The 24,418-nt window shown below is 39.0% G+C and overlaps 1 protein-coding gene and 1 long non-coding RNA gene across 2 annotated transcripts in view; one reads left to right on the top strand and one right to left on the bottom strand.

Moving 5' to 3' along the window:
* LOC310632519 (cytochrome P450 2K1-like) overlaps positions 1-20,644 on the top strand; it is a gene marked incomplete at both ends in the record, with an annotated part of 35,928 nt that extends 15,284 nt beyond the window's left edge. The window contains 6 exons of the mRNA XM_083349749.1: positions 1,133-1,293; positions 1,964-2,137; positions 2,622-2,769; positions 6,689-6,873; positions 18,057-18,198; positions 20,460-20,644. Coding sequence (XP_083205875.1) covers positions 1,133-1,293; positions 1,964-2,137; positions 2,622-2,769; positions 6,689-6,873; positions 18,057-18,198; positions 20,460-20,644 — 995 coding nt within the window. The remainder of the gene's footprint in view (positions 1-1,132; positions 1,294-1,963; positions 2,138-2,621; positions 2,770-6,688; positions 6,874-18,056; positions 18,199-20,459) is intronic.
* LOC310632646 overlaps positions 1-24,418 on the bottom strand; it is a 1,302,393-nt gene that overhangs the window by 854,879 nt on the left and 423,096 nt on the right. The window lies entirely within an intron of this gene.

Raw genomic sequence — 24,418 nt, 5'->3', positions numbered from 1 at the left:
AATTTATGCAAAGTATATTTACAGAAAATGTGACTTATGGATGGCAGAATGGTTCCATAGGACTTGAATAGTTAATTCAGTATTACACGACAGTCTCTAGTCAATAACACTTCTAGAATTACTCTTCCATAGATACACAAAATTCTCATTGGCATTTTTATGCAGGTTCTCTGCATTTTTGCAACCCAAAAATGATATGGATGAAATTGAGTTGAGGAAAAACAAATAAGAGGTGCCTGTGACAAAAAATAATAATCCAGAAGAGGAGTCCCCAACTCCCAGTTGAGCTCTGGGCTGCCCGAGTGCTGGGTGAACTAGTGAGCATGCACGCAACTCCACTCCCCCTTTCCCCCACTGGGCGCCAAGCAGAGAGGTTGGGAACACTGATCTAGAAAACTAAAAGTTCTCCACCTAACTGCCAAATGAGTTTGCATTTATTGAGCATGTCTACATATCTACAGGCTCATCATGCTCTTTGCTTTTTGGCACACCAGCTGCAATAAAGCAAGGAGTGAGATAAAAAAAAATTACAATATTGAGTTATTAAGCAATACATACGAATCAAAGTCTACACGCATCTGCCTTCCAGAGTTAAATTCTAGTCTTTTCCTTCTAACATTCTGAGTGAATGTTAGTATTTTATCTGTTCTGTTCAGAGATTTGTGTGTGTGAAGGGACTGTAATATTATCTTAATCATTCTGTCCTGCCTTTCAAGAACTATTGGGTAGATGCAACCAAAGGTATCTGCATTGAGATCTGTTATAATTTCCTCCCATATAATACACGTACTTTTTCTTTCTTCATTTTATGAAGCCCAGTAGTCATTTGATCTTTAAAACGGCAATCACTTAATGAGGAAGGATCACAATAACTTTGCCAAGTGTTTTACCCTCAGGGAGGGAGTTCCACAGTTCCAAAGAAAACATCATGGATATATTGCAATTCTGCCTCTGAGGCAATGAATTACCCTTTAAATATCTTTGCATATTTTTAATCTAAATACTTCCAATGTCATCAGCACTATAGTTTTCTATGATTAATGCTCCATTTATGCAAGCTGATTTTGAATATAAATGTAGTAGAACACAGTTTTAATCCTGGTTTTTCTTTTTGATCTATTGTTTTGCCCAGGAAAACCATTTGACATCAAAACAATTCTGACTGCTGCTGTTTCCAACATCATTGTTTCTATTCTATTTGGGAAACGCTATGAATATGAAGATCCCACATTTCTACGACTACTGAAGATAATTGGGGAAACTACTCAGCTTTCGGGAAGCCCTGCTGTGTTGGTAACTTAATTTCTTATTTGAGAAAAAAAAATGTCATGAAAAACAGGCAGCAGAATGTGTGCCATTTGAAGCTTTATTGAGAAGCAAAGCAAAGTTGCTTCACATGGGCATCTGTAGCAAGATTTCATCCAAAGACAACATGAACATGATGACATCAGGATTCAAATCCTACCCTTACGTAGTTTTATGTAAACATTTCATGCAAGTGTGGAAATCACTTTTTAGCATCACAACCTCATGATGCATGGTTCATCACTTTGTCTCCCTTCCACGCAAACGCTTGTGAACACACTCAAATTGGAGGAGTGGGAGCCTTCACTGCAAATACATTTCCATCATTTTTTACTCTTTACAGTACTACCTAACTTTACATATACTAAATAGCTTTCTTGTTTCAGACTTTTGTTGAGTTTCTTTTATTGAGCATTCCCGTTCCTTGTTTGGGAATTAACACAATGAGAGCTTAAGAGCTCATTCAATAGTATGGTAGAAAATAAGACTTCCTCACCAAAACCCGTGTGGCGGTTCAGTCCATGGGATTTGGGGCTTAGTGAATTAGCAAAATTGACTATCCAAAGCTCATTCAGACATGTGATTTTGCTTACTGGTTTTTTTTTTTCAGAATTAGGGAACATAACATAATATCTGTTTTCTTTTATCATTCTTTCAGCTATACAATTTGTTTCCCAATTTGGGGTTCCTTTTCGGTGCTCGTAAAACAGTAATGAAGAATGAAAAAGAGCTCCAAGATTTCATACAGACCACCTTCATAGAATATCTCCAAGATCTTGATGAAAATGACCAAAGGAATTTTATTGAAACATTTCTTGTTCGGCAAAGACAGGTAATGAATTATTTTACCCAAGTCTGTTATTACTGATTTTTTTTAAAAAAAATTTTTTTAAAAAATGCATCTCCAGATAAACAATTTGCAGGTTGATTAAGATCTTTATTTCAGAAATATAGAACAAAACAAATTTCCAAAGCAATTTTAATCATTCCCTCTTCATTACTTTCAGAATGTGCAGCTACTTAAAACTACACCCAGATTGATTGTTCTTTCCATTAAAAATGCCATAAATATTTATTCCTGTCTGGAGGAGTAGGACCAAGTGGGGATAGGAGTGGGCAATCCCTTTGTGCCGATCTTTGCTCTTTCTTTCTTTTTGGCTTTAGAGTTTTCCTTCTAGAAAGCCAGTAGTGTTGGGGCAACTATAAGCTCTCAGTGAGGCTATTACCCACATATGAAGTGTCCTCTTAGATTTTAAGAATATTCATTATGTGGGAAGATTGAATTTTCTTACTAGTGTTTTCTTTGTACACTTCAGGAGAATATGAAGATGACACATGGTGGATATTTCCATAACGAAAACCTTATAAGTCTTGTAGATGATTTATTTGCTGCTGGTACGGACACCACGGCAAACACTCTGCGCTGGGCCATACTCCTAATGATGAAGTACCCAGAAATCCAAAGTAAGCACTTTCATTTCATGGCCTTGCAATAAATCTTTAAAAAATAACTTAAAAAAGAATTGCTGGCATCTGAAATACTTGAGTGAAGGGAAAGAGATGAACCAAGAATTAAGTTGTTTTTCAAATGGACAAGACAACATTGATCTCACTAAAGGTAAATAAGCCTACCTTCTAAATGAGATTGATTTTAATAAACTCAAGCCATTTAAAGCTACATAGGGATTATTAGAATGTTTCATATATGTTTTGTTTCCGTTTTTATTTGTTTTGCATTTTTCAATATAATCATGTTTTCATTTTAATCTTCACTCTAGCACAAGGTATTTTAAATATGTGTATATATATTTTCCCTTATTTTCTCTTTGATATTAGCTAATTAATAACCATTAAAATCAGGGAAAATTTTCCCTTCACACCATACAGTAGTATGAGGCAAGTGAAGTGACTTTCTATTAAGAATAATGCATTTCAATTGTGATTAGACTTTGATACCTCTCTATGAGCTCCAATTTACATTTCATTCTTTCTCTAAGCTGAAAGAGTAAACTGGTAGTCACTCATTAGTTCATCTCTTCTCTGAATGGAAATATTCTTAAAAGAAGGAGAAAGAAGAGCAAAAAGTGATCACACAGGAGGTAACATATTAATATCATGAGATATGCAGCACAAACATACTTGGCTTCATGACCTTATCTTCTAATAGTGGAGATGAAATATTTCTGAATGTACCCAAGCAAATTATGAACTCCACAGAAGATATCACTTTAAAAATTACCATTAATGATATTTTCTTTTCCCCCTTTTTATTAAAAAGTTTTAAAGTACATTTTTGAACATAAACCCCACCCCCCTACCCCTACCCCTAACCCATACCCTAACCCACCCAATACCTCTACCTCCCCCACCCCCTGACTTCCCAAAGCAGAATACAGGGTATTATTTTCACAATCTTAATCTAAAATATACTAAGTAACTATAATTACACTTTAAATCCAGTCATGCTTTAACTCTCCTTAAACATCATAATATATCTCCATTACAAATATTCTTCACATATTCCAAATTCTACCATTTCTATCTAATTCAAAACTTTCAAAGTCCATTCTTCTATAATAAACAAGTCAACATTCTTCCAATATAACAGTACCAAAAATTCTACTATAATTATTAATTAGAAATATCTTTTTCTTAAAGATCTTACATATTCCACTAAATTACGTTAACTTTTAAAATTGTAATCTTTTACAATTCAACCATACATAATAATACATTGCATCATCACAACCACATCTTCAAGATTTAGACTAACAATTTAAATACATACATACTAATTTTTAAGATCTACTGTATATACCATCCCCAAATATCCACTATCATTAGATTTTAATTATCCTACAATCTTTAACAAGTTCCATTTCTAAATCTTATTTCTATCAAAGTCCTCCATTAATCTCTACTGTTATTATTAATATTATTCCTTAAATCTAAGTACAACCCATGTCCTTCTTTGAATCTTGAGATCTTTAAATAAAACCAAGGATTGCACAGCTTCTGAAACTATTTCTTGTAACTGTCACTCTCCTTCTTCCTTTCCTTTTTGACTTCTGAGGATGATGGTAAGCCTGCTTTCAATACATTAGAATAAAAATCACATGCCTTCCCTACTGTATTAAGACAATATCTTTTTCCAGAATAATTCACCACAATCCCCACTGGTATCTCCCACCTAAACCAAAGCTGTTGTTTCTTTAATTCATCTGTCAGAAAGAAAAAATCCTTCCTTTTTCTCAAAATTCTTGGAGGAATTCTCTTTCAGAATCAAAACCTCCTGATTAGCCACTTTAAGTCTTTTATTATAAGAGATTTGAATGATCTCATTTCTAATCTTTCTCTTTGTAAAATACACAACCACATCCCTTGGCTGTTTCCTTTGTTTAGCAATCCAAGAATTAACACGAAATACTTTATCTATCTTCCCAAAAAAATCCTCAAGCTGAAACCCCAAAATAGGTGCCAGGGCATCCACCAACGTCTCTTCCAGATTCTCCTGCGGATTTTCTTTCAAACCTCTGATCCTCAGGGCAAATTCCATATCTCTATATTGCATCATCATCATTTCATCTTCATGTTTTTCCATTTTATTCTCCACTTCACCCATCTGCCTCCAGCAGCAGATTATTTTGTTTCACTTCTTCCACACATTCATCCAGATTCTCAATACAGCCTGAAAACACTTGAAGTGCCATCAAAGTATCCTCCCTTATTTTCTTGCTCTCCTTTCCAATAAATTCTGCCACCTTCTCAAATATTTTTTCAGACTGAATTTTTAAGGCATCGTTTAGAGCATATTGTAAATCTTTTAAAGTCAATACAGATGCAGCAGCTTCGGGAGGTAACTTCAAAGACTGCATTCCAGATTGCTGAACAAACAAAATGGGTCTATGTGGTTGGGGAGCCATTTTTGCAAGTAATGAGTTCCAATACACACTTTCACTTTCTAGTACTTTGTAGTTAAACTGTGAAATAACCAAATTTGGGAAATAACTTTTTAGCACCTCCAAATTATAAATAGCTCTTTTAAGGTTTAAAAGTCCATTTTACATATTCCAACTCAGTTCAAGCAGTCACTTTACTTTAAAGAATTTTTTTTTTTTTGCTTCTTGTTAAAAAGAAAAAAAATCAGTCAGGCACCATCTTCCCCTTCTTTCAAAACGATTGTTGGAACAGGAAGAGAGTTTGAATTTCAGAGTTAATGCTTTGTACTTGATATTTATACTGCTCCTGCATCAACTCTGCTGCTACCATCACTCAAGATGTCAATCAGATCTGGCAGGAGTGGATTCAGTGTCTTGTTCTGCTAAAGCAGAAGTGTCCTTCGTCTGGAGCATTTCCAGGCTTTGGGGGGGCTCTCACCCTTCATGCCCCAGAACAAATGTTCTGGGGTGCTAGGGAAGCTCTACCCCTACCTGGAAGCTTCCCCTCCCCTCTTTGCCCAAGGAGAAGGGTTTTCGAGCGGCGGAACAGCTGATCGTCAGCTATTCCACCGCTTCAACAGGATCGAAGGGCCGGCGGTTGAATCCAACCGTCCTTGCCGCTGAACAGCCACCCGGAAGCTGCATTAATGATATTTTCCGTATCTTTGTTATAGTTCTGTCATATATGAATTTGTTCACTGTATATTTATGGAATTCCCTCCTGTATGAATTTGCTTTGTTCCTGTAATATGTGACAAAGTTCCTTTATGTTTTAGCACCAATTCTCCAAAGATTTATTTTTATTGAGCAATTTGGAGACCACATGACTCCTGGTAGTTCTAAGTTGCTTACAGTTTAAAAAGAACAGTACAAAAAGAAAAAAAAAGATTCTCAAATGGCCTGAGGGTCTAGAAAAAACAAAAACTATCCAACCAGGGCTCCAACCTTAACCTATCACAAACTCCAGGGGAATAGTCAGGACTGCAATAGTTTTCTGGATGTCATCAGAGTGCCAGCGATTTGGATCTCCGGGTGGTACCTTTCCAGAGGGCAGGCATCAGTTCCGAGAAGGCACGCTTCCCGTAATCTCACTAGATGCCTTTAATTGATGGACCCAAAGTGTGCCCACTTGCCTAATCATACCAGCACTTGAATTACACTCAGAAGCAACTAGTCCAATGTCTAGGCTCACATGGGTATAATGAGGCATGTAGATCACTATCTATAATCCATAATCTATCATCTTTTTAGTGGCCTACAGATTACTGTACTCTATTTGTAAAGCAAATAATGTATGAATGACTCTCTGAAGGGCCTTGATCCAAGGATCTCAGTTAATGAGCACTCTACCACTTAGAATATAGAATTTATGCATTATCTCCCATTTGATGCAAAATTCAAAAAAAGAATCATCTTGTTAGATAATATCATTTTTGTTTTCCCAGGAAAGGTCCAAGAAGAAATTGCAAAAGAAATTGGTGATACCCAGCCAAGGACAGACCACCGAGCCAAAATGCCTTACACTGATGCTGTGATTCATGAAATTCAAAGGTTTGGTGATATTGTTCCATCCAGTTTGCCACGTGCAACCACCGTGGATGTAACTTTCAAAGGCTTCTTCATCCCCAAGGTGATCAGTCTAAAATTAATGCATTATGTAAGATCTAGGCTTTTGTGTATAGTGTGGTGGAAAAAAAAACAGTCCTTAAATGAATGGAATTGGCTAAATCAAGTTATAAGGCCACAGACTGCTATTATGTAAGAACAATTTCCACTGATGCCTCTCTACTTGCCTATGGGAGATGTTTTTCTTTGGCATCTGGCATTCCCAAATTGCCCCACCTCTTGATTTATGAGAGACACTTTCCTCCCTTGTTTTATTCTTTTATTTCTCTCTCTCTCTTACTTTATTGCTTTATGTCCTCTTCTTGTCTTCCATAAGCCTTGATTATTGGTTTTGAGCCCTGCATTTAGATCCCACAAGTGTAAGGTAAAATGTTTCAATATAGTAAAATATTTTACTTTATTTTTATTTTAACTTTTTATCCTCTTTTAATATTGTACTTTTAACCTACCCCCTTTTAACCTTTTAAACCCATTTTTAACCCATTTTAACCTTTTAAAACCTAGTTTTAAACTTATTTGTAAACCTGTTTTAACAAACTTGAATGGGGAAAAGAAGGAAAACACAGCACTCTGCAGCAGAGAGTTTATCCAAGCCTTTGAAGCAGCAGAAAATGGAAGATTATATTGCAAACAAACAGTCTGTTCCAGTAAGTAACTCATTCACAGTCATCTTATCAGATAAATTTAAATTTATGTCACTCATTGGAATGGGACTTACAAACCGAACTGGAAGGCAAACATCGTGTAGAGCTGTTCTCCTCCCTCTCGGAGAGTGGCTCCCATCCTTGGAGCACAAAAGCAGCCTTTTTTGCACAGGTGGGAGATGTAACAAACTTAAAGGGAGAAAATGTGACAGACTTCCTCTCCACACAATGTTTGCTTACAGCTCAAACTGTAAATGCAATATATGATCTTTTGTCAATTGTCATAAATAAGGTCGACTGCCTGAAAGAATCTTTCACAAAGTTTGTTAGGAGCCACCCAAATACTGTAGAAGGACTTGGGAGGATAACCATGGATAGACATGGGATGGCTAACTCAGAAAATGAAAGTAGAGAAGGACCTTGTTTTCCTCCCAAAAATTTGAACACACATAGAGAAAACAATCAGGTAAAGGCCTAAGAGATGACCAATATAACTACAGTCTGCAAACTAACCAGGTTACTTTGCAAATTTATGACAAGAGAGTAAATAGAGGGCATTGGAGTAATAGAGAAGCTATTAGGCTGTCCCTGAGCCAGCTGCTCCACTGTGAATTCACTCTGATAGATCTACTACATGCAGAGTGGCTGCCAGCAAGAATGCAATGTATGAGAATTCTCCTATCGTTCAAACAGCCCACAGTTTCCTCCAAGCTCTTCAGAATGAAGCCCTTTCTGAGCAGCTTCTCAATATTTCCAATAAGGGTCTTTTGCTCAGAAAAATATGCCCACTTCTGAAACAGCATCACCAAGAGGGAACTGTTGCTTTAAATCTAGGCTGCAACAGCCCTCACACTACTAAGCCTGAGGCTGCTGCAACTGAACTGACACTGAGAAAGCAAAGAAGCAATATACAAACTGTGTTACCCACAGCTGCAGGAACTGCTGAGGATGTGCCAGAGGAAATGTTGATTGACCTATTCAGTACATTGCCAGAACCTCAGCAAGTTAACATCATTCAAAGATTGGGTGACCTAAAAGAGGCACTGACAACAACTCAATCTACAGCAAAGCCTCTATTTAATTTGGCTCCACTAACCACACAACCTTGTGACAATATATTTAATCAACAATCTGCCTTTACCTCAACAGTAAAAAAAGGTAGTCACACAGGCTGACAGTGGGGTAACTGTACTGACTGACCTAGCCTCTGAGAAACAACTGAAAGACAAAGGGCTTCATCACACAGTGCCCCCTAAGCTGACAAACACTAAGGATATAATCCAGCTTCCATCCTCATTTGATTTAGAAGTTCCCACAACATCTTTCCACAAGATGAATCCTCAGCTATGCCCCTCCAAAAATGGACATAAATCTACATTGATAGACTTAAGCCAGAGTACCTGCCCATTGGAAAAAAAATCATTCTTGGAGCAAGAGCAGAGGCACACTGGCAACCAAGATACAGAGGAGCAACAACAAGTTCTGCAACCCATGAGGAGAAATATTGAACCTCACAACAACTGTGTTTATATGGGAAGCTTAGATGATATCGACCAGGCTCCAATGCCAAGTTGACATCTGGCATTTTTACCATCTAGCCAATCAACCAAGCCAGACCACCTTGCCTCTGAGAACCCCATACAGTTGATGACCTGGAACATAGCTGGCTGGAAAGGGATGGTTGATAGTGGACTAATGAGCTTTCTCTCTAGATTTGACATAATAGCCTTTCAAGAAACCTGGCTAACTGAAGTGGACAAACCAGTACAACTGCCAGGCTTTCAGGGATGGGCCTCCCCAGCCCAAAAAACAAAGAACAAAGGGAGACCCTTGGTGGGCTATGCATTCTTATAAAGCAAGAGTTGCAATGGCAGGGTGAGAAATTATATAACAAAGATAAGTATCCGTACTTTCTAGCTGTCAAATTTGAATATGACCAGTTTGAGTTAATATTGGTAAATGTGTATATTACTCCAACCACATCCCAGCACTATAATTCCGAATATTGGATGGGCTTGGAAGTTATCCTAGAAGATATATCTATACTGTACCCTCAATCCATAGTGGTATTATTAGGAGATCTGAATGCTAGACTGGGTCCCTCTCTGTATGAGCTTATCCAGAAGAAGGGAATCCCAGGGGAGTTCTTCGATAACCATCCTCAGTGGCTCTCGAGAGACCGTAAAAGTAATGCCACTGACCTGCTCCTAGTCTCCTTAATTTTTAAGGGTAATCTCCAAATTTTGGGAAGTAAGGACAAGAATTACACATTCCCTTATACATACCACTCAGCTAATTCAAGTAGTGTACTGTATCTCTTTTGTGTGTCTAGAGATAAGGCTGACCTCTTTTCGGAGGTCACAGTACACCTTAGTGAAAATAGCAACCATCAGCCTGTAAGTGTGACATTGCAAGGTCACTCAGATTTAAGACCATATAACATGGCTGACAGATGGCTCACCAAAAAGGTAGAGGTGACCCAAAATAAAAGGTTAATTTGGGCCAAAGTTGATACTAAGACAATATTAGAATGCCTTAAAACAGAGAATGCTACTAAGTGGGCTAGAACAATCTAGTCATCTACTACTGACTGGATGTCAGCCTTCAATGCATTCTCCAATCTTTGTAACATATTGAAGAAACACCTAACAGCTAAACCTGCTACAAAAAGAGCCCAAGTGGGTAGACCTCGCTGGTTTGATCCTGATTGCCAGCGACTGAAAAAAAATTGAAGGCAGCCATGAGGCTTGCCCAGAGGAATACTACTGCCCATATACAAGCTAAGATGCTGCACACAAGAAGGGAATATAAAAAACTATAACATTAAAGAAAAAAGGTTTTGCCATTTCAATCTGGTCAGAACTTGAGTTGGCTGCCAGAAGTCATAACTCAGTATTATTTTGGCACTCTGTAGCAGGTATCCTGAAGGAACAGAGATTTGTGTTTCACAAACCAATCTCTGCTGAGGACTGGGAGAATTATTATCAGTGCTTGTTTGCCCCCACCGAACTGATAAAGAAATTATTTTTAAAGAGCGATTTGGTAAATCCTAGAACTCCCCTCCCCCTTGGCCACCAGTCTCAGAAAAGGAGATAGTCCATCATTAAAAGCTTAAAGAGCAATAAAGCCCCAGGTGAGGATTTTTTTACCAGCAGAATTATTTAAGAAATTTCCCAACTGGTGGGGCCCTGTATTAGCAGGTCTTTTTACACACATAAATAACACCTGCCATATACCAGATGGGTGGAAGATGGCAATAGTTGTCCCCATATATAAAAAAGGGAATAAAAAGGATCCTAGTAATTATAGGCCCATCAGCCTGATTGACATTGTAGCAAAAAATATATGCTAGGCACCTTTTGAACAGAATTGAAATCTGGCTAGAGGAAAACAATATCCTCACAGAAGAACAAGCAGGTTTTAGACAAAACAGATCTACTGTTGATAACTGCTTTGTCTTGAACCATCTAATTGCCAAATATGCCTATAAGAGGAGACCCCTGTTTGCTGCTTTCATAGACCTTACAGCAGCATTTGATATGGTAAATAGAGATGTACTATGGAGTAAATTGACATCTCTTAAAATAGAACCCAGACTCCTGGCTTTGATTAAAGACCTTTACACAAGTACCTGTTTGAGGGTGCGGTATGGGGTTAATGGGGCCCTGACTAACAGGATTCACCCAAATAAGGGGATAAGGCAAGGGTGTATCCTGGCCCCATTATTATTTAATTTATACATCAATGACTTGCCAGGGTTAATGAAGGATACCATGGTACACATGCCGATGATCCTAAATACTTATTGTAACAGCTTGCTTTATGCTGATGATACGATTTTATTATCATACTCACAAGTAGGATTATGTAGGCTATTAAGAAGATTCAGGTCTTATTGCCAGGATAACTCCCTAATCATTAGCAAATCTAAATAAAAAATAATGGTGTTTGGATGAAAATCCCATGGATGAAAATCCTAAAGGGGAACACAACTGAAGAAGCATGGGAAACCCTGAAAAATATGATTATAAAAGCCCAGTCTAGCACAATACCACTGAAAAAGAAATACAAGAAATACAAGAAGAAACCAGCATGGCTGCACAAAGATCTCTCTGACAAACTGAAAGACAAAAAGGACAAATACAAAAAATAGAAAGAGGGACATATAACTAGGAGCGATTATCAGCAGACAGCCAGAATATGCAAAGATGAAGTCAGGAAAGCAAAGGCTTAGGATGAACAAAGAGTTGCAACAGAAATCAAGGATAATTAAAAAAAAATCTTCCAATATACTAACAACAGGAAAAAAGTCAAGGAAATAACAGGCAACAGAGAGAAAGCAGAACTGCTTAACTCATACTTTGCATTAGTCTCCACACAAAAAGAAATCATAGCCCAACATACCAAAAAAACACCCCACTGAAAAAGACATACTAGAAACAAAAATTAAAACAAGCAAGAAAATGGTAAGAGAACACCTATCCAACCTTGATGAATATAAATCACTGGGGCCTGACAGATTATAACCCAGAGTTCTGAAGGAGCTGGCAGATGTTATCTCAGAACCATTGCACCATATTTTTTAAAATCCTGGAGCACCAGGGAAATAACTGAGGACTGGAAATGGGCTGATGTGGTTTCCATCTTCAAGAAAGGAAAAAAATGGACGCAGAAAACTACAGACTAATCAGTCTAACATCAATACCTGGGAAGATCCTGGAAAAGATAATAAAAAAACAGATCTGTGAACAAATAGAAGCAAACAAAGTTATAATTAGTAGCCAGCACAGGTTTGTCAAAAACAGATCACGTCAAACCAATCTTACTTCATTCTTCAATAAAGTGACTAAACTAATAGACTAGCAAAATACTGTGGACATAGTATACTTAGACTTCAGTAAGACATTTGATAAGGTAGACCACAACCTATTCCTTGGTAAGCTAGAAAAAGGTGGAATAGACAACTTCACCACCAGATGGATCTGTAGCTGACTGGCAAACCGTACTCAATGAGTAGTCCTCAATGGCACTACATCCACATGGAGAGAAGTAAGCAGTGGGGTACCACAATGTTTCATCTTAGGCACAGTACTCTAATATCTTCATCAATGACGAGGGAATTGAAGGGGAACTCATCAAATTTGCAGATGACCCCAAACTGGCAGGAGTAACCAACACTCCAGAAGACAAACTCAGGATTCAAAAAGATCTTGACAAACTTGAACAATGGGCCCTGTCTAACAAAATGAGTTTCAATGTGGAAAAAAGCAAAGTTTTAGATTTAGGCAGGAAAAATCAAAGGTACAAGTACAGATTGAACGAGACCTGGCTTAATAACAGGAACTGTGAGAGGGACCTTGGAGTCCTAGTGGACGATCACTTAACCATGAGCCAGCAGTGTGCAGTAGCTGCCAAAATAGCTAATACAATCCTGGGTTGTATAAACAGAGGCACAGAATGAAGATCACATGAAGTATTAGTACCACTTTATAAAACCCTAGTAAGACCACACCTGGAATACTGTTGCCAATTTTGGTCACCATATCACAAAAAAAATGTTGAGAGTTTGGAAAAAATTCAGAGAAGAGCAACTAAGTTGATCAAAGGCCTGGAGACTAAAACCTACAAAGGACGGCTGCAGGACTTGGCTTTGGTTAGTCTAAAGAAAAGAAGAAACAGGAGTGACACGATAGCAGTATTCCAGTACTTGAGGGGCTGCCACAAAGATGAGGGGGTCACCTTATTCTCCAAAGCACTAAAGGGCAGGACAAGAAACAATGGTTGGAAACTGAACAAAGAAAATTAAGGAGAAACTTCCTGACAGTGAGGACAAGTAACCAGAAATCATGGGCACTCCATCACTGGAGATTTTTAAGAAAAGGCTAGACCACAGGTCGATAATCTGCAGTTCTGGAGCCACATGCGGCTCTTTCATCCTTCTCCTGCGGCTCCCAGTTTGGAGAGAGAGAGAGGCACTTGCACTTCCCTTCTCTCTCTCTCTCTCTCTCTCTCTCTCTCTCTCTCTCTCTCTCTGTGTGTGTGTGTGTGTGTGTGTGTGTGTGTGTGTGTAACTCACGCTGTCCTCCAAGAAGCTGACAAGCTTATTGGGCAGGGCTCCTGCCTTTGCTACGTCTCCACAGGAAGCAAGAAACAGGAAGCAGCAAAAAGCAGAATCTCGCAAGAGAGCCAGCCCAATAAGAATGTGTGTCAGCTTGTCCAGAACAGTGTGAAGCCAGCTTGCCAGGTGGGCAAAAGATCGGAGAGAGGGAGAGAAAGAGAAAGAGAGAGAAAGAGAGGGAGAGAGAGAGAGAGAAGGGAAGCGCAAGCGCCTCTCTCTCTCTCTCTCTCTCTCTCTCTCTCTCTCTCTCTCTCTCTCTCTCTCTCTCTCTCTCTCACACACACACACACACACACACACACACACACACACACAAACTGAGTGGGGAAAGAGGACTGACAGACCAAGAGCAGAAAGAGAGAGAGAGAGAGAGAAGGGAAGCGCAAGTGCCTCTCTCTGTCTCTATCTCTCTGTGTCTCTCTCTCTCACTCACTCACACACACAACACACAAACACACTGAGTAGGGGAAGAGGACTGGCAGACCAAGGTCAGAAAGAGAGAGAGCGAGAAGGAGGGAGGGGGAGCAAGAGCGTTTAATGAAATATTTTGATATTTTTTTAATTAAGACGTGAGGTATGGGGATAATTATGCTATATTTAAAGATGGTAGATAAGCTACTAAAATTGTTTTTACCTGTTGGGATGAAGGAGAAAGGTTTTTTTCCCTCTTTCTCCTGTCCTTTTCTCTTTTTTCTTCCCCGCAATTTTTTTCTTTTCTATTTTTCTGTTTGTAGTTTGCACCGGCTTTTTATTTCATAAATACGAGGAGGACTCAAATAGACATTTGATTATTTTATTTGAAAGTAACCTTTGACACAGCATCTTTTTTTTTTTTGGAGTTCAAAATGTTTTTGTTGCATGCAGAAATAAAATTTGTTTTTTTTGCAGCAGTTCATTGATTTCATAAATGCAGCACACTATAGGTGTTTTTTTTAAGGGACACAGTGGCTCAGTGGGTTAGGACACTGAGCTTGTTGATCAGATGGTCGGCAGTTTGGCGGGTCGAATCCTGAGTGCCACGTATACATAGCATAAAGGTAAAAAAAAACCCGATATATGCAGTGTTATCTTCATTTTCGATGTCAACAGGGTTTTGTGGCTCCCAGTCTTTTCTTTTCAGTGGGAACCAGGTCCAAGTGGCTCTTTGAGTGTTTTAGGTTGCCTACCACTGGGCAAAAGTCACTTGTCTGAGATGGTATAGTTCTCCTGCTTAAGTTGGGGGCTGGACTATATGACATCCAAGGTCCCTTCCAGCTCTATTCTATTCTATTCTATTCTATTCTATTCTATTCTATTCTATTCTATTCTATTCTATTCTATTCTATTCTATTCTATTCTATTCTATTCTATTCTATTCTATTCTATTCTAACCTCTGGGCCCAGCCAGTTTTTGGTGATACAATCCACACCAGCCTTCTCTTTAAGAATCAAATTGGCAATAAGGCAAGCCTTATTACAGGCTGATATGACATTTAAAAGTAGCAGCCTAAAACCAGGGCCTCTACAGATCTGCTGAGCAGGTAAATGAGATGAGTGCAAAGGGGCAGAACACAAAACTGGTACTAAATTCTGAGGTTGTGTTCCCCATGAGTGCCCCTCCTGCCTCTCATATCTCCCATTACCCAACACCACTGAAATAAACCGCCTTCCTCTTCCTTCCCTACAAACCATTCTATCCTCCATCTTCCACACTATTGCTTTAAAAGGGGAACCTGCTCCAACTGATAGTCAGGGGCAAGGTGAGCCCAACAGGCACTATAGCACTTGCTCTCAGTGCCCTCAGGCACACACCACCCCCTTCCTCACTGCAGCAGATGGCCATATCCAGCACCCCCTTGTCCCCCAGCACAGACACAATACATCCACTCAGTATACAAATAAAACCCTGCCCAGTTGCTCTCACCCATTGAGTAGGAAGCCACTCCTCCCTCCCAGCTCTAACCCACAGGAGGGGGACTAACACACTCACCTGACTCTCACCCAACTTTCCCCTCACAGCTCCAGAATCCCCTGAACATTTTTCAAAGGCTTAAGAGCTATTTAGAATTGGTCCAGAGGATAATCTATTAATTTGTCTCATGTTTTACTTTTAATAGGTTTTTTATTTTATGTTTTATTTTTATTTTGCACAAAGGAAAACTAAAAAATAGAAAAAATGTTCATTTTTTTTAAAAAACATACATATAAGTTGCCCCCAGTTGAATATTGACAAATATATTTTAAAAATTATAGTTTTCTCCTTGCAAAACAGGTCTACAAGTTGTGACGGGGGCTCCCCGATACTCCCACATAACACCTCTGCTCCGCGAGCTGCATTGGCTTCCGGTTGCCCTCCGGGTGAGATTCAAGGTGCTGGTGATGACCTATAAAGCCCTAAATGGCTTGGGTCCAGGATATCTGAGGGAACACCTGCTGCCAGTATCAAGTTCCCTTCGTCCTGTGCGCTCCCACAGGGAGGGCCTTCTCAGGGTGCCGGCGGCAAAGGATTGCTGGAGGGCGACACCCAGGGGGAGGGCCTTCTCTGTGGGCGCGCCTGCCCTTTGGAACCAGTTACCCGTAGAGCTCAGGACTGCCCCAGATTTTCGCTCGTTCCGCCAGGCTGAAGACCTGGCTCTTTGAGCTTTCCGGCCAGGACTGAGAACTTTTAATTTTTAACTTATTGTAATTGGGGTTTTTTAATTAGAGTTAAGGGTTTTAGATTTAATCAAGGATAATTTAATTTATTTTAATTTGTTATTAACTTTTGTATTGTTATATTGTCTTAATTGCCTTATGAACCGCCCTGGGTCCTATGGGAGAAGGGCGGTATATAAGTCTAAATAATAAATAAATAAATAAATAAATAAATAAATAAATAAATAAATAAATAAATAAATAAATATAGAACTTCTATAGTTCTATTTCCTTAGATAATTTAACATACCATCTATTTACTGTTAAAAAAAACACACGAAAGCCCAAAACTAACTTCAAAGTCACTTAAAATCTATTATTGTATTTTGCACACAGAAAGTCCACAATGGCTTTTAATCTACCATAAACCACTGCAGTTATTATCTCTGTTCTGTCCAGGATCAAATATCTTCCACTGATTCTTAATAATAAAACTTTTCTTTAAAATTATTACTGGGATCTTTTCAAACAATTGCATCTCATTCCCCAAAGTCATAGATCTCTGCTGTGAATATCCCTGCAGCGCTTGCTGTTCAGAAGGTTGTTGTACAAATTGAACCACTACATCTCTTAATAGTTATCCCCCGATTTAATATAATACATCTAATCCACAATCTCCATCAGTTTTCCTAATAAAGTCCAGTTCATTGCTGATCCGTACTGCCATTTGTCAGCCTTTTAAGTTCATGCCCCTTTCAGCCTTCTCCAAAAAGCCTGCAATTCTCAAACAAAGCTCCTTCTCTTTCAATTCTGTCAGCAACAAATTGACTTCTAATCTGCCCAATTGCAAGTCTGATTTAGCTGCTGTTACCTGTACCTGGGTATCATCCTTAGGTTGATTTATGACTGTCGTTAAATCATTAGACTTTTCATCTAAATTTTCATTTAGAAAATTTGTAAATTGAAAAGTATTTTTTGTGTTGTCCAAGAAGCCTTTGACATTAAGTTGTTCTTGCTCTCACCTTTCTTTTGTGTCACTTTTTGTGGGCATTATAAAAAGTATATAATGTATAACATTCAAAATCCTTGATTTATTGTTGTTTTCTTTTTTAATATAATCCAAATTTTGCTTATACTTGGACTTTGACAGCAAAACATAAGCAATTTCTCTCAAGGATAAAAGAAGTGGAGGTTCTTTAAAAAATGACCATAGTAAAAATTAAGATAATATTTCCCTCAATAGAGAGAAAATAGAAAAGAAAATGAAAAATCCCATTTTTTAGAAAGAAAAAAAGACCAAAGATATATACAAAAGAAAAATAAAGCAGCAAAGTTCTTTTAAAAACTAATAAAACACAAAATCCTAGCAGTAGAAATCAGATGCAAATATAAATCAGATCAAATAACTTTCACTGCCAAAGAGGAAGTCTTTGAGACATTGGTTTCCATGCAGCAAAAGCTAAACTGTTTCATAACTCCAAACCAAAGCAGTAAAAAGAGATAACAAGTTCACATTTATAGACTAACAAGGGGGGTATAAAATAAATCAGTATACAACCAGATGATTAATTAAACATGTAAATCAAAAGCAAAAAAGAGTGATGTTTAAAACTGAGATGCATCTAAAAAAAAACCACTGAGAGGAAAAAATGGAGATGGAAATAGTTTTCATATTTTTTTGAATATAAAATATTGCTTCAGGCTCAATATCTCAATAAACAATTTACAATATCCCTGTATTAATTTCTGTAGACATGCATTAAATGGATATACTGCTTTCTGTAACATCCCTTTTATCCTTTCATTTTTAAGGGTATGTACATCATTCCCTTGCTGACCTCTGTGCTCCATGATGAATCTCAATGGGAGAAACCTCATGACTTCTATCCTGAGCATTTTCTTGACTCTGAAGGAAAATTTGTGAAAAGAGATGCATTCATGCCATTTTCTGCAGGTGAGATTCTCTGATGTCGTAAAGTATGTTCTATAAAAGCAACTCTTAACCCCTTCTTTGAAAAGAAAACAGTTGATAAAAGCTTGATCTCATAGACCTTGTTTTATCGAAGTTTAGGCCAAAATGTGTGGCCATGAGGCTCATTCAGGGACAAGTATGTTGATTCCAGAGTCTGCCAGGGGAATCCTCAGCTCTGTCCCTGAGTTACTGTTGTTATTCCTGCTGTGCTGGCCTCAGCATCTCTGCGTTTTAGCAGTCCAGGAGGAATCTTGTCTTTCAGCCTTCCTGGCTGACTGAGGCCTTCAGATGGACATAAAGCTTTGGGTCTTTTTAGCTTGAACCATTTATTAGCTTTTCTTAAGCTTTTATTGTTAGGTCAGAGCAACATGGCAGAGCACAAATATTCCCCCCAAAGCCACCACTGTGAAAAGAGTAATGCTGAGGAGACAGGTTGTTTTTCAGCTTGGACTCCGAACTTTCCTCTTCACACAGTCCCATTTCCATAGTGCATCAGACCACAGCTAAATGCAGCTACAAACTTTGCAATCTGCTTGACGGGCAAGGATTTGAATGCAAATTAAAACAAACCTTTTTAGTTTTTTTTAAAAAAGTTGATAACCCACCTCATTGCATCCCCATTTCAGAGCAAGACACCCTCAAACATTAAGCAATGTAGCTTTTTTTTTTAAAGCTTTAGGGTCGTGGGGGTTTCTTATTTTGGCACCCCACTCCTTGTCATTTCCTCCATCCCACTGCCTCCACCTCCACTCTCCATCCATCACTGCCCCCCTTTGATAGCCTGCTCACTCGCCCACCTGGCTCTCCATTCAGCACCTGAAGCAAGTTATCCCTACAGGAAATTTCTGGTGAAGAGATGTCCTGAAAAGAGATGGCAGCACTGAATTGGCAGAGGGGACTTGGCGGTGGCAAGAAGGCTACCCCCAGCTGACCTTGTTGAACTAGCAGAGTTGAGTCATCCTAGACCAGGGGTAGGCAACCGTGGCTCTTTTATGACTCGTGGACTTCAACTCCCAGAATTCCTGAGCCAGCCATGCTGGCTCAGGAATTCTGGGAGTTGAGGTCCACAAGTCATAAAAGGGCCAAGGTTGCCTACCCCTGTCCTAGACCCTTTTAATCATGTGACCATGGGGAAGTTAAGTGTTAAATACAGTCATAAGCCACTGTTTTCAGTGCCATTGTAATTTGAAACAGTTACTAAATGAACTTTTGTATATGAAATATTACCTGTAATGGCACCGGGATGAAAATATGTATGACTGTGCCACAATAGGACATTTAATATCATCCTTTTCAAGAAGACTTTTTCTGAAAGTTTTCTTTATTCCAAGAACTAAATTTTCCCCAAAGAGCAGAGAATTAGCTAAGCAGAAGGGAGGCCTAAAATCTTCTCTGTGAAGTTATTTTGGATTATGTCCAATTGAGTAATAACCCACTTATCTCAACACATATCTTGGCTTCATAAATATCTGAGATATCACCTTGTCCTACAATATTTTAATTTGTCTTCCTCTAGAATAAAAAACTTAAGGATATTGCCCACACCTTTTTTTCCATCTGCAGGACGAATGAAATGTGATGTCTAGATAGTTAAAGGAGGGGCATTACTCCATTTGTTGGCATTAATTTTCCATCTTTTTTACTTTATCTTCAATTTAAAAAATCTGCTGCCATTTGGTACTTTGAAAAATGTGGGTAGTCCTCAACTTACAACCACAACTGAGCCCAAAACTTCTGTTGCTAAGCAAGACAATTTTTAAGAGATTTTTGCTGCATTTTACGATCTTCCTTGCCACAGTTGTTAAGTGGATCATTATAGTAGTTAAGATAGTAACGTGGTTATTAAATGAATCTGGCTTTCCCATTGATCTTGCTTGTCAGAAGGTCATAAAAGGCAATCATATGAAACCATCATAAATATGGACCAGTTGCCAAGCATCAGAATTTTGATCACATAATTATGGGGATACTGCAACAGTCATAAGTGTGAAAAATGGTCACAAGTCACTTTTTTGAGTGCTGTTGTAACTTTGAACGGTTACTGAACAAACCATTGTAAGTTGAAGACTACCTGTACTCTGTCTCCATTTCTTTAATAGATTTTTCCTTCTCTCCATATCTTTGATCTTTCATTATTTACCTGTGTGCTGATCTCTCCACAGCCATAGGACATCGGGAAACCCTGTGCAATATTTAAAAACTAATAAACCCTCATTGTTTTTGCCATGTATGCTTTCTTCCAGGTCGGAGAGTATGTGCTGGTGAGAATCTTGCCAAAATGGAGCTCTTCCTCTTCTTTACCAGCCTCTTGCAGAAATTTACATTCCAGCCACCCCCAGGAATTTCTAAAGATGACCTGGACCTGAGCCCTGGTTTTGGGCTTACCTCCCCTCCAATGCCTTACAAAACCTGTGCTGTGTTATGCTGATCTGACAATATATACATTTTTTATATTACAATATATGTAGATAGATAGATACAGACCGATATAGAGATATAGATATAGATATAGATATAGATATAGATATAGATATAGATATAGATATAGATATAGATATAGATATAGATATAGATATAGATGATATAGATATAGATATAGATATAGATATATAGGATGTCAAACTGCCAGCCTGCAGGCCAGACACATCATGAGGAAACCATGCACACCCCATTGCTGGCAATGAGGAAAAAGCTCCGTTACGTTGCGCGGTGTCACGAGTTTGGCATATCTGATCTATATAGATATGGATATGGATATGGATATGGATATGGATATGGATATGGATATGGATATGGATATGGATATATTTGTTTTCTCAGCCTTGAAATGCCTTCAGTTTGACAGAGGCAAAATTTAACAACGGAATTCAATACTGTATACATTTCATGTGTTGTTTAGAAGATGAATGCTAATGATTTATAATCTCATGAAATAAAGATTCTGACGGAAGAATAGTAGGGAAGTAATGTAAACGTTTTTTTAAAAAAATATGGGGCCATTTATTTCCTTTTCTTTTTACTATTTTTTGTCTTCTTTAACTTTCTGTTTCTGTTTAGACCCTTTTGTCTCTTTTGCTTTAATTAAGAAAGGTAATTTTAATTACATTTTAAAAACCATTATTATTTTTTTCTGCAATAGTCCTTAGTGCCAATATATGTATTTACTTATATACCATCCAGAGTCCCTCTGAGACGGGTGATAGGCAGCTTTAAAAATTCAGTTAATAAATAATATTCAATTGAATATATTCAATTGTATTCTCTTTTTTTACAAAATATAATAATTATGATTAAACAGTTTGAATGAGACCTGTTAATATACACGTAATCCTCAAGTTACGAGTGTAATGGAGCCTGCACATTCCACTTGTAACTCGAAAACTTGGAGTGAATCTCATACCTTGAACGAGATCACTCCCTTGCTCATTAAAACGCATGCGACTCATTAAGTGCACATGAGGTCCCATAGGCGCAGAAACACCTTTTATAGGTAGGGAGATGGGGAACTCCTGTGTGTGGATACAATACTTGAAAATCAAGCAATTTGCTTCACTGTGAACTACCCCATTTGCTCATAGAGGGAGAAGCCAGTTTTCCCAAGGCCTCCCTTCTGATAAAAAGTTTATGAGCAGCAGTGGATTGGGTTTCTTGGCTCCATCTGAGTGGAGGAAAGTGGAGGTGCAGCAGCAGGATTGCTCTCACTTAGGCCAGCACACACAAGCAAGCAGCACACCTGGTCTTATTGTTTGAGAGCAATCCTGCTGCAGCCTCCACTTGAGTGAGGAGGACAAGGAGGAGGAGATGAGCAGTGAGGATTTGTGCCAGCCAGCCGGCCAGGTGAGGAGTAGGTTGGGCTGGATGGCTGGATGGCTGGAGAGGGGGATTGTGATCACTTAGGCAGTTGCCACTGCTGCTGGCTTGGATGTGGGTGCCAGGGACCTGGAACTGTGATGCCTCCCCGCTCAGTTGAAGGCTTTCTGCCCTTAAACTAAGCCCGTCTCATGCAAGTGAGCTGATCACCCAGGCCATGGACAATTCTATGCTTTGCCCCATAGGTGTGCAAATGAAGCAAGCACTCCCCCCCCTTTGAGAATAGAAGCTTCCGGGGGAGATGATCTCTTTTGCAGAGAATGGGTGTTTGAACTCACATGATATTATGGCACCCAGGAGCTTCCATTGTTGGTGGGGAAAACATTTCCAAGCCAACTCTCCTCTCCCTCAAAGGGAAAGAAAATGCGGCAGAGAGGAGACAGTTTTTGCAAGGTGAGCCCTGTGCGGCAGGAAGGGAGGGGGAAGCAGTTGTGAGGACTTGCGGGGGGGGGGGGGAATAGGGTGAATGTTGCAGAGCCTCTGCAGTTGCTGTAAGGGCAAATGCTTTCTGTGTTGCTACAATATTTGTAATTTTGGGACTTGCTCATAAACACTAGGAGGCATGGATCACGTATCTTTAATTTCTTTACTATTTAATAGGAGGAACGACCCAGTTTGTCCAAAACCATGTTGACACATCTCATTATATAATGTAGAAATCTTTACCACAAAAACACTAAATGTGTGTTAAGTCGTGAGCTCTGGAATGCATGGCCAAGATGGATGACGCAGGACAACAGGGTTCAGCATAACATTCTTTATTGATGAAGCACAGACTTGGCAAACAAAGGGGCAACTGCCCCTCTTATATACCTATCCAGGTATACCTGGAACTAATCCCATTGTCCGGATTTCCCGCCAAAGACTGCCCTGCCAATCCTGACAGGGCACCCTGTCACCTGGTGGTGTCAGTGGCTATCTCTGTGTAACATCCCCTATATACATATATACATAACAATGTGCTTCTAAATAAATTAGTGCAGATTGATGAGACTGGATTTGTTTCTAACATGTACAAGAACTATAATGAAAGATGCACTGGGAGATGAGGACAAACATTGGGGATGGTGGGTATTCTAAGGGGAGAAGGTAAATAGTGACATCATGGTGATGAGAAGCATGGGAAGCTATCATCAGACACAGCTGCAGGTCACTCTTAGGAAGATGCCCTAAAGTTTGTATCACTGTTACCAGGGCTTTTTTTCTCATAGAACGCTCAGAACGGAGTTCCAGCACCTTTTTTGGGTGGAACCTTGTAGGGTAGGCAAGGTGGATTGTATGACATGTGTGAGTTCCAGCACCTTTTTCTTTTACAAAAATAGCACTGACTGTTACATTCTAGCCTCTTCAGCTTCCCCCCTAAGACTTGGCCATCAGAGCTTTCTGGATGCCAGGTTCTTTGCTGATTCCAAATGCCAGTTTGGTATGATAATAAGGATGGCCTGGCATACATTATTAAGAACTGCCTGGGGTCTATGTTGTGGGAGGGGAGGCGCACATAGAAAGATGTCCACCTGGGTTGATATTCCAGGGCAGGGTCTGTGTGCAACTATTGTCATGCTAGAGGTGGCTCAGGAGTTCACGGCCACTATGACAACCATGGACCTTTGATTGTCTCATGTTCAATGGTTGGGAGAGTTACACACCAGCTCTTTATTTTGACTCAGCCACATGATCTAGAGTTTAGAAATGTGAATCTTTTTATTCAATTTGCTGGATTCCTTAACTGAATAGTGAAACATTTACCATGAAGGCTTCCCATTAGCCATTCTGGATGGCAAATGTAAATACCAATGACTGAAAGGCTCTGTCCCTGTGATTCTAGACTGGTGGAAACCTTTGGACATCTCTATGGATATTCTCAGTCATCCAGGTCATAGTTGTCCCAAAGGTGCTTTTGTTATGGTTCCAAACCCAATAAAGAACTTCAAGGCAAGGAATCTTCCTTAAAGAACATTTTATTCAGGAAACAAAGTATCGACACTACACAGTTGAACCCAAAACTAAACTTCCACCACCCAGACACAAAGTAACACATTGCAAATCCCTCCCTCATTAGGCAGTCATAAACCACAGTCTCCAATTAACTTAAAATGCAGGTGTCTCCTCCATTCTCTCAGCCCGCCAACTGTTATCAGTTTGCGTCCTTCAGTTCCCATGAAGCTGCACTATTGTTATGGCTAGCTGAGCTCAAGTATTCGCCCCATCCCCCTTCTATGTCTGTTTTCCTAATAAGCAAAGAATGCAAGTTAAAAGTAAAGTAAATGGCTGCAGTTTCACTCAGTGGTCATAATGGGAACATCCATTGTCACAGCTTTTTCAAAAGGCAGCT

The sequence above is a fragment of the Vipera ursinii genome (genome assembly GCF_947247035.1).
Source record: "Vipera ursinii genome assembly, chromosome: 1".
Taxonomy (NCBI): Eukaryota; Metazoa; Chordata; class Lepidosauria; order Squamata; family Viperidae; genus Vipera; species Vipera ursinii.
This window is presented reverse-complemented; position numbering and strand designations above follow the sequence as displayed.